Genomic DNA, 11,847 nt, shown 5'->3' with positions numbered 1-11,847 from the left:
CTCCTATGTGTCTCAGTTCTTCATGACCCCTTTGAACTACATACTTACTGCTGTCATATCTCCTATGTGTCTCAGTTCTTCATGACCCCTTTGAACTACATACTTACTGCTGTCATATCACTTATGTGTCTCAGTTCTTCATGACACCCCCTTTGAACTACATACTTACTGCTGTCATATCTCCTATGTGTCTCAGTTCTTCATGACCCCCTTTGAACAACATACTTACTGCTCTCATATCTCCTATGTGTCTCAGTTCTTCATGACCCCCCTTTGAACTACATACTTACTGCTGTCATATCTCCTATGTGTCTCAGTTCTTCATGACCCCCCTTTGAACTACATACTTACTGCTGTCATATCTCCTATGTGTCTCAGTTCTTCATGACCGCCCTTTGAACTACATACTTACTGCTGTCATATCTCCTATGTGTCTCAGTTCTTCATGACCCCCCTTTGAACTACATACTTACTGCTGTCATATCTCCTATGTGTCTCAGTTCTTCATGACCCCCTTTGAACTACATACTTACTGCTGTCATATCTCCTATCTGTCCCAGTTCTTCATGACCCCCTTTGAACTACATACTTACTGCTGTCATATCTCCTATGTGTCTCAGTTCTTCATGACCCCCCTTTGAACTACATACTTACTGCTGTCATATCTCCTATGTGTCTCAGTTCTTCATGACCCTCTTTGAACTACATACTTACTGCTGTCATATCTCCTATGTGTCTCAGTTCTTCATGACCCCTTTGAACTACATACTTACTGCTGTCATATCTCCTATGTGTCTCAGTTCTTCATGACCCCCTTGAACTCCATACTTACTCCTGCCATATCTCCTATGTGTCTCAGTCCTTCATCACCCTGCCCTTTGATCTACATACTTATTGCTGTCATATCTCCTATGTGTCTCAGTTCTTCATGACCCCCTTTGAACTACATACTTACTGCTGTCATATCTCCTATGTGTCTCAGTTCTTCATGACCCCCTTTGAACTACATACTTACTGCTGTCATATCTCCTATGTGTCTCAGTTCTTCATGACCCCTTTGAACTACATACTTACTGCTGTCATATCTCCTATGTGTCTCAGTTCTTCATGACCCCTTTGAACTACATACTTACTGCTGTCATATCTCCTATGTGTCTCAGTTCTTCATGACCCCTTTGAACTACATACTTACTGCTGTCATATCTCCTATGTGTCTCAGTTCTTCATGACCCCCTTTGAACTACATACTTACTGCTGTCATATCTCCTATGTGTCTCAGTTCTTCATGACCCCCTTTGAACTACATACTTACTGCTGTCATATCTCCTATGTGTCTCAGTTCTTCATGACCCCTTTGAACTACATACTTACTGCTGTCATATCTCCTATGTGTCTCAGTTCTTCATGACCCCCTTTGAACTACATACTTACTGCTGTCATATCTCCTATGTGTCTCAGTTCTTCATGACCCCCCTTTGAACTACATACTTACTGCTGTCATATCTCCTATGTGTCTCAGTTCTTCATGACCCCCTTTGAACTACATACTTACTGCTGTCATATCTCCTATGTGTCTCAGTTCTTCATGACCCCCCTTTGAACTACATACTTACTGCTGTCATATCTCCTATGTGTCTCAGTTCTTCATGACCCCCCTTTGAACTACATACTTACTGCTGTCATATCTCCTATGTGTCTCAGTTCTTCATGACCCCCCTTTGAACTACATACTTACTGCTGTCATATCTCCTATGTGTCTCAGTTCTTCATGACCCCCCTTTGAACTACATACTTACTGCTGTCATATCTCCTATGTGTCTCAGTTCTTCATGACCCTCTTTGAACTACATACTTACTGCTGTCATATCTCCTATGTGTCTCAGTTCTTCATGACCCCCCTTTGAACTACATACTTACTGCTGTCATATCTCCTATGTGTCTCAGTTCTTCATGACCCCCCTTTGAACTACATACTTACTGCTGTCATATCTCCTATGTGTCTCAGTTCTTCATGACCCCCCTTTGAACTACATACTTACTGCTGTCATATCTCCTATGTGTCTCAGTTCTTCATGACCCCCTTTGAACTACATACTTACTGCTGTCATATCTCCTATGTGTCTCAGTTCTTCATGACCCCCCTTTGAACTACATACTTACTGCTGTCATATCTCCTATGTGTCTCAGTTCTTCATGACCCCCTTTGAACTACATACTTACTGCTGTCATATCTCCTATGTGTCTCAGTTCTTCATGACCCCCCCTTTGAACTACATACTTACTGCTGTCATATCTCCTATGTGTCTCAGTTCTTCATGACCCCCCTTTGAACTACATACTTACTGCTGTCATATCTCCTATGTGTCTCAGTTCTTCATGACCCCCCTTTGAACTACATACTTACTGCTGTCATATCTCCTATGTGTCTCAGTTCTTCATGACCGCCCTTTGAACTACATACTTACTGCTGTCATATCTCCTATGTGCCTCAGTTCTTCATGACCCCCCCCTTTGAACTACATACTTACTGTCATATCTCCTATGTGTCTCAGTTCTTCATGACCCCCCCCTTTGAACTACATACTTACTGCTGTCATATCTCCTATGTGTCTCAGTTCTTCATGACCCCTTTGAACTACATACTTACTGCTGTCATATCTCCTATGTGTCTCAGTTCTTCATGACCCCCTTTGAACTACATACTTACTGCTGTCATATCTCCTATGTGTCTCAGTTCTTCATGACCCCCTTTGAACAACATACTTACTGCTCTCATATCTCCTATGTGTCTCAGTTCTTCATGACCCCTTTGAACTACATACTTACTGCTGTCATATCTCCTATGTGTCTCAGTTCTTCATGACCCCCCTTTGAACTACATACTTACTGCTGTCATATCTCCTATGTGTCTCAGTTCTTCATGACCCCCCTTTGAACTACATACTTACTGCTGTCATATCTCCTATGTGTCTCAGTTCTTCATGACCCCTTTGAACTACATACTTACTGCTGTCATATCTCCTATGTGTCTCAGTTCTTCATGACCCCCCTTTGAACTACATACTTACTGCTGTCATATCTCCTATGTGTCTCAGTTCTTCATGACCCCCTGTTTGAACTACATACTTACTGCTGTCATATCTCCTATGTGTCTCAGTTCTTCATGACCCCCCTTTGAACTACATACTTACTGCTGTCATATCTCCTATGTGTCTCAGTTCTTCATGACAGCCCTTTGAACTACATACTTAGTGCTGTCATATCTCCTATGTGTCTCAGTTCTTCATGACCCCCTTTGAACTACATACTTACTGCTGTCATATCTCCTATGTGTCTCAGTTCTTCATGAGCTCCCTTTGAACTACATACTTACTGCTGTCATATCTCCTATGTGTCTCAGTTCTTCATGACCCCCAGTTTGAACTACATACTTACTGCTGTCATATCTCCTATGTGTCTCAGTTCTTCATGACCCCCCTTTGAACTACATACTTACTGCTGTCATATCTCCTATGTGTCTCAGTTCTTCATGACCCCCTTTTAACTACATACTTACTGCTGTCATATCTCCTATGTGTCTCAGTTCTTCATGACCCCTTTGAACTACATACTTACTGCTGTCATATCTCCTATGTGTCTCAGTTCTTCATGACCCCCCTTTGAACTACATACTTACTGCTGTCATATCTCCTATGTGTCTCAGTTCTTCATGACCCCCCTTTGAACTACATACTTACTGCTGTCATATCTCCTATGTGTCTCAGTTCTTCATGACCCCCCTTTGAACTACATACTTACTGCTGTCATATCTCCTATGTGTCTCAGTTCTTCATGACCCCCCTTTGAACTACATACTTACTGCTGTCATATCTCCTATGTGTCTCAGTTCTTCATGACCACCCCCTTTGAACTACATACTTACTGCTGTCATATCTCCTATGTGTCTCAGTTCTTCATGACCCCCCTTTGAACTACATACTTACTGCTGTCATATCTCCTATGTGTCTCAGTTCTTCATGACCCCCCTTTGAACTACATACTTACTGCTGTCATATCTCCTATGTGTCTCAGTTCTTCATGACCCCCCCCCTTTGAACTACATACTTACTGCTGTCATATCTCCTATGTGTCTCAGTTCTTCATGACCCCCCTTTGAACTACATACTTACTGCTGTCATATCTCCTATGTGTCTCAGTTCTTCATGACCGGCCTTTGAACTACATACTTACTGCTGTCATATCTCCTATGTGTCTCAGTTCTTCATGACCCCCCTTTGAACTACATACTTACTGCTGTCATATCTCCTATGTGTCTCAGTTCTTCATGACCCCCTTTGAACTACATACTTACTTCTGTCATATCTCCTATTTGTCTCAGTTCTTCATGACCCCCTTTGAACTACATACTTACTGCTGTCATATCTCCTATGTGTCTCAGTTCTTCATGACCCCCCTTTGAACTACATACTTACTGCTGTCATATCTCCTATGTGTCTCAGTTCTTCATGACCCCCCTTTGAACTACATACTTACTGCTGTCATATCTCCTATGTGTCTCAGTTCTTCATGACCCCCTTTGAACTACATACTTACTGCTGTCATATCTCCTATGTGTCTCAGTTCTTCATGACCCCCCTTTGAACTACATACTTACTGCTGTCATATCTCCTATGTGTCTCAGTTCTTCATGACCCCCTTTGAACTACATACTTACTGCTGTCATATCTCCTATGTGTCTCAGTTCTTCATGGACCCCCTTTGAACTACATACTTACTGCTGTCATATCTCCTATGTGTCTCAGTTCTTCATGACCCCCCTTTGAACTACATACTTACTGCTGTCATATCTCCTATGTGTCTCAGTTCTTCATCACCCCTTTGAACTACATACTTACTGCTGTCATATCTCCTATGTGTCTCAGTTCTTCATGACCCCCTTTGAACTACATACTTACTGCTGTCATATCTCCTATGTGTCTCAGTTCTTCATGACCCCCTTTGAACTACATACTTACTGCTGTCATATCTCCTATGTGTCTCAGTTCTTCATGACCCCCCTTTGAACTACATACTTACTGCTGTCATATCTCCTATGTGTCTCAGTTCTTCATGACCCTTCTTTGAACTACATACTTACTGCTGTCATATCTCCTATGTGTCTCAGTTCTTCATGACCCCCCTTTGAACTACATACTTACTGCTGTCATATCTCCTATGTGTCTCAGTTCTTCATGACCCCCCTTTGAACTACATACTTACTGCTGTCATATCTCCTATGTGTCTCAGTTCTTCATGACCCACCCCTTTGAACTACATACTTACTGCTGTCATATCTCCTATGTGTCTCAGTTCTTCATGACCCCCCTTTGAACTACATACTTACTGCTGTCATATCTCCTATGTGTCTCAGTTCTTCATGACCCCCCTTTGAACTACATACTTACTGCTGTCATATCTCCTATGTGTCTCAGTTCTTCATGACCTGCCTTTGAACTACATACTTATTGCTGTCATATCTCCTATGTGTCTCAGTTCTTCATGACCCCCTTTGAACTACATACTTACTGCTGTCATATCTCCTATGTGTCTCAGTTCTTCATGACCCCCCTTTGAACTACATACTTACTGCTGTCATATCTCCTATGTGTCTCAGTTCTTCATGACCCCTTTGAACTACATACTTACTGCTGTCATATCTCCTATGTGTCTCAGTTCTTCATGACCCCCCTTTGAACTACATACTTACTGCTGTCATATCTCCTATGTGTCTCAGTTCTTCATGATCCCTTTGAACTACATACTTACTGCTGTCATATCTCCTATGTGTCTCAGTTCTTCATGACCGCCCTTTGAACTACATACTTACTGCTGTCATATCTCCTATGTGTCTCAGTTCTTCATGACCCCCCTTTGAACTACATACTTACTGCTGTCATATCTCCTATGTGTCTCAGTTCTTCATGACCGCCCTTTGAACTACATACTTACTGCTGTCATATCTCCTATGTGTCTCAGTTCTTCATGACCCCTTTGAACTACATACTTACTGCTGTCATATCTCCTATGTGTCTCAGTTCTTCATGACCCCCCTTTGAACTACATACTTACTGCTGTCATATCTCCTATGTGTCTCAGTTCTTCATGACCCCTTTGAACTACATACTTACTGCTGTCATATCTCCTATGTGTCTCAGTTCTTCATGACCCCCCCCTTTGAACTACATACTTACTGCTGTCATATCTCCTATGTGTCTCAGTTCTTCATGACCCCCCTTTGAACTACATACTTACTGCTGTCATATCTCCTATGTGTCTCAGTTCTTCATGACCCCCCCTTTGAACTACATACTTACTGCTGTCATATCTCCTATGTGTCTCAGTTCTTCATGACCCCCCTTTGAACTACATACTTACTGCTGTCATATCTCCTATGTGTCTCAGTTCTTCATGACCCCCTTTGAACTACATACTTACTGCTGTCATATCTCCTATGTGTCTCAGTTCTTCATGACCCCCCCCTTTGAACTACATACTTACTGCTGTCATATCTCCTATGTGTCTCAGTTCTTCATGACCGCCCTTTGAACTACATACTTACTGCTGTCATATCTCCTATGTGCCTCAGTTCTTCATGACCGCCCTTTGAACTACATACTTACTGCTGTCATATCTCCTATGTGCCTCAGTTCTTCATGACCCCCCTTTGAACTACATACTTACTGCTGTCATATCTCCTATGTGTCTCATTTCTTCATGACCCCCCTTTGAACTACATACTTACTGCTGTCATATCTCCTATGTGCCTCAGTTCTTCATGACCCCCTTTGAACTACATACTTACTGCTCTCATATCTCCTATGTGTCTCAGTTCTTCATGACCCCCCTTTGAACTACATACTTACTGCTGTCATATCTCCTATGTGTCTCAGTTCTTCATGACCCCCCTTTGAACTACATACTTATTGCTGTCATATATTCTATGTGCATCAGTTCTTCATGACCCTAAGCAGCATTCCTTCTTTTTATGACTTCTAATAAACATTGTGCCCCATGTTGTCACCCTTCTCTAGACATGCCTCTCTCCTGTTTATAGCTTTTGAAGATGAGGTCTTCAATACTGCCTGTGCAAGTCTACATAGGCTCGTACAGAAATAAAAATAGATAACTTATTTCTTGCTGGATATGCCTCTTCCTGAGCATGCAGCTCTTCCCCCTGCCTTCCACATGCTTCATGTCATTTACTTGTTACCTTTAATTTGTCTGCTATAATTATTTCCAGGTTGCATGTCCATTTTTATTGTTGTTACTACTTCCCCTCCAACTACCTACTGCGATTGCCACAGTTTCGACCTTTCCTCTTAAATCATCAACTTTTTTCATCCTTTCTGCACCTTGAAGTATATCAGTCCTGATGTACAACTCCATGTCATCACCTAAAATGCATACCTTTGTGCCCCACAGTCTGTGCTGTTATTTGCAGACACTTAAAAGGACACTCTAGTACTGATGGATGCTATTACCAAGCTCACTGTCATTTGACTGGAGTGCGTTTACTATAACCTTCTAGTTCCTTCTTTAGCCAGTGTTTACTTGTCCAACTACCCTGTGAAACACTTCAGAACTATATAATTTGTTCAATAATCTTTTCATGTGGTGCTGTGTCAAATGCCTGCCTAAAGTAGGACCATTTTGTCTGTTGCCAGGGTTACTTAATTAAACAACTTAATTCAATTTACTTTTATAGACCTTTCCTCTTTAAACTGAGAAAAGACTTGGATTCTGTGTCTCACAGCCTCACATATATTCAAAATTATTTAATTTACCCACAGACACTAAATTATAAATCACAGAAAAAACAGATGCCATTCACTTGAAACATCCAAATACAATTCACTGATAAGATTTCACTTATTTATTTATTCATGCATTCATTCATTAGAATGATGATTGTTTTGTCCTGTATATGGCTTCATTCTGTTCAGAACCGGGTCAGTGGATCAGTGGACTCATTTATCTGTTTATATGTGTGGTAACTCAGAATGTGCTGTGTCCTGCAGCCAGTGTCAGACAAGTCGTGCAGAGAAAATCTCTGTATTTGTATAGCTACATGAATAAATTCTGTCTGACCAAATCTGCAGAACATTGCAACCTGCCACTTCCACGTTCTGAGTCACCAAAGCTTCTCAAGCCTTATGCTTTAGGACATCTGAACAAACTTGAACATTTATTTACAAGGTATCTGTATTCCACGATAATTTACAGCTGTATCTCAAAATACTAAAGTAGTTATTACCATCTGTACCAGTGACATAATACAAGAACTTCTGTTCTATTACATTTCTTCAGCATGTTTTCTTGTGCTCCATGCTCTTCTGATGTTGTTTCAAGCTTTGGTGCAGTAAAATGTGATTAATGCAGTATAAATCTACACAATGTTTAAAATAAAAACATACAGCAGCTTCCAGTTATTATTTCCTTTCCCATTTACACTGTCAGCCTAACAGAGTACACATCCTGTTTCAAACTCTGCTAAATCAAATATTGTTTGCACTGCAATGGGTAAGATTTACAAAGTTCTGAAAAAGAACAAAGTACAGGACAGCACTGGACTGGGGTGCTTCATGTGTTATGGTTTAATCAATGTCAATGTGCTTGGAAAATGTTCGTAGAACAGATGTAAGGACACTTTCTGGTACTGCCACAATGGGTATAAAGCAATGCTTTACACTTTACAGCAGACACAATCTCCACCAGCAATGGAAGGTCCTGTAATGTTAATGCCAACCTGGGTTCCCCAGAACTGTGGTGCAAAATTATAGTTTGCAATTTGCACTGAAATATCTGTTTTGGAAATGTTGCATTACCGTTTCTCTCCAACACAGTAAAATAAAGATGCGTATTTCCACTGGACACTGGTGGAAAGTAATGAAGTGTATACATATATGTGCAGTTGAAGTCTGTACATATCTAACCCTTTCAATGACCTTTGCATTTACTTTCTAAATGAACATAAAATGCATTTTATTTTCTTTTTCCAAGAATTCATTGGAAAACAAATGTGTGACTTTGTAACCTGATCAAAATAAGGCTAGAATGCTTGGTTTGTTATTGATTTAGTCTCTTGAACCTTACTAAGCTCTACAGAACATTTTGCACTCTGTTCCCTTAAAGCCCGAGAAAACTTCCGGATGCTGGATGCCTCTGATGTCCCCTCAAAGAGCTTGGCAATGAAATTGCCTTTAGCTGTCCTGATAAAGTTGCTTCCAGCAAAGGCGTACAAAACTGGGTTCACACTACTACTCACAAAGGCAAGCGCTGTCAGGTTGGGTCGCGCAGTTTTGGCTGCCGTTATTAACGTTTTAGCAAGTTCAGCATTTGAGGTCATTACACCTGAGACCTGGATGAGGTTCACAATATGGTAGGGTAGCCAAAAGAGAGCAAATGTAATCACAATCATGGAAATAAGCTTTCCAGTCCTACGCTTCCGCTGGAACCGTGTATTCTGCAGGCGAAAGCCAATGCCACTATAGCTTATGGTAATTATGGTGAATGGAGCAAGAAATCCAAGGATAGTTTCTGAGAGATATTGGAAGACGACGTGCCTGTATGAAGCATGAGTAGCTACACAGATTTCAATGGGCCCGTAAGGTTTGACCTCCTTATAAAATATCATGGGTAATGCAAGCAAGAAGGACCAAATCCACAGGCCTACAAGGATCTTAAAGACAGTACCCTTGGTTCGGACCTCCTGTGAAATGAAAGGTTTCCAAATAGCCAAAAAACGGTCCAAACTCATGAAAGTCATGATTGTAATACTGGCGAACATGTTAACACAGCAGAAGTAGTGGCAGAACTTGCAGATGCCATTCCCAAATACCCAGCATTTTACCGACAGGAAGTGCAGGAAAAATGGGGTCATCAGCAAGACCACAACATCGGCCATGGCCAAGTTCAAAATCAAGATGCACGTCACTGAGCGCTTCCGCATGCGACACAGGATTGTCCAGATGACAAAAAGATTACCCGGAATGCCAATCACAATGGCTATCGACAAGATGGCGATACCCAGTGCAGCAGAGGAACTTGACATTGAAGACGTCCCATTCCTAGGGATGGCATTTTGAGACCCATTCATTTCTGCTTTCAAGGAGAAGTTTCTGTAAAACAATTGAAAAGAGATGTATTGTTACACTGAGTTTCATTAGATATGTCATAATCACTATCCTGTTATTAACAGACCTATACATTACTTTTAGAAGTCATTTCTATCACATTAAGAAGACCACACAAACAGCAGGGATATAAAAAAGAGCTCATGTCTGACATATTTTCTGTTTATTTCATCTCTCTTGTTTTACAATTGTTGTCATATTTACACAAAAATGGGTTCTTAATCTGTCACCCTAATATACATCTATAAATTTTCGGCTGAACAATTGAATTGTTAGACTCTAGTTATCAGGATGATACCAGGGGTTCTTCTTTTAAACCCATGCTGTATATGCAATTTGCTTTGATGAGTACCTTTGGAATACATATACAGCTTTTTTGAAACATGCACCTTTTATTTTGCTAGGTGTAGCTTATTTATGGAGTAGAGAGAGAGTGTGTTTGTGTGTGTGTGTGTGTGTGTGTGTGTGTGTGTGTGTGTGTGTGTGTGTGTGTTTTTTTTCAAGCATATACTTTCTTAGGTAAACCTCTTTTAAAGGTCCACATTATTTATCTAAAGCACATTATTTGAAATGATCCTGTAAAACATTTAGAATTATGAGTCACTATAATTTTTAGAAAAGCTCAAACTTTATTGCCATCTAGTTACATTGATAGTGTTCAGGATGTATACCTACAATGTTAAGCTGGAGAGACAAATGCATCTGATAGTTAGTATTTTATGTTAGTCATCTGCTGAGGTGAAGGATCAAAGTGGCTACTTGTGGTATAGTTGTGCGGATTTAAGGATGAGACCCATGTTCTTTCATTGGCTACATTACATATTACATTTGGTTTAAAATGTTTCTTTCATCTGCTAAACTCTGGCTATCAGAAGGTAAGAGGACCTCCATTTTTACCGTCTTGGTGGCTTTTATTATAGAGATTGCTGGTCATTTTGCGCTGGCTCAAGTCTCTTGTCGTCTCTAATATGGCATTACATTACACAATCTGCTTGGCTTCTTGCATCTTCTAAATATGATACAAGAATTCATAGAATTTACATGGCAAAGTCAGTCCATGGACAATAATCACCTTGACAATATCTATCCACATACAGTACGTCCTGCATCCAGGCTAAGGGTGCATATCTGGGCACCCATCCAATCATCGAGGTTTGCTTTAAAGGTAGTAAGAGTATCATGTCATTTTACATTTAATGGGAAATTACTCAGGAAATGGGAGAAGCAATGAATAATAAATTTGTACTTCCAACATCTGATTTATTTGTCGACAGAGATTCACATTCTTAGTTTGAATGTTTCTGATCCCATTTGATGAATTAAGGTGTAGGAAATGCAGTCAGGTTGAGTCCTTAATGTATGGAATGCTAGAAGGATAACTTCTCTTTGATGGGTTGACATGCATTTAGATGAGAGTTCTGCTAAACAGAAGGATTTTTGGACTACTGTTGCTATATGGCACTCATATCACAGGACATTGTTAACCCAGGTTCCAGGGCCCCTGACAACATTATCAGTTTGGAGTGGTTATTGGCTACACTGTACATTGAAGGATACAGTTGTTTACCAAGTGTGACGCTACTACACTTTTTTACATTTAATTTAGTCCCTTGTTAGTGCACCTCTTGCTTACAGGGATTATTTCCTGCTGCAATGAATGGGTGTGAGAAGTATA

The 11,847-nt window shown here is 40.6% G+C and overlaps 1 protein-coding gene across 1 annotated transcript in view; it reads right to left on the bottom strand.

The window, feature by feature from the left end:
- Window positions 1-7,897: 7,897 nt before the first annotated feature.
- LOC122791069 (leukotriene B4 receptor 1-like) overlaps window positions 7,898-11,847 on the bottom strand; it is a 310,369-nt gene continuing 306,419 nt past the window's right edge. The window contains exon 2 of the mRNA XM_044058845.1: window positions 7,898-10,157. Coding sequence (XP_043914780.1) covers window positions 9,089-10,135 — 1,047 coding nt within the window. The 5' untranslated portion in view covers window positions 10,136-10,157 and the 3' untranslated portion in view covers window positions 7,898-9,088. The remainder of the gene's footprint in view (window positions 10,158-11,847) is intronic.

This window comes from Protopterus annectens, chromosome 16.part0 (assembly GCF_019279795.1).
Source record: "Protopterus annectens isolate FY-2018-M chromosome 16.part0, PAN1.0, whole genome shotgun sequence".
Taxonomy (NCBI): domain Eukaryota; kingdom Metazoa; phylum Chordata; order Ceratodontiformes; family Protopteridae; genus Protopterus; species Protopterus annectens.
Note: the sequence above shows the minus strand (reverse complement) of the source record. Positions and strands in the feature narration are given on the sequence as shown.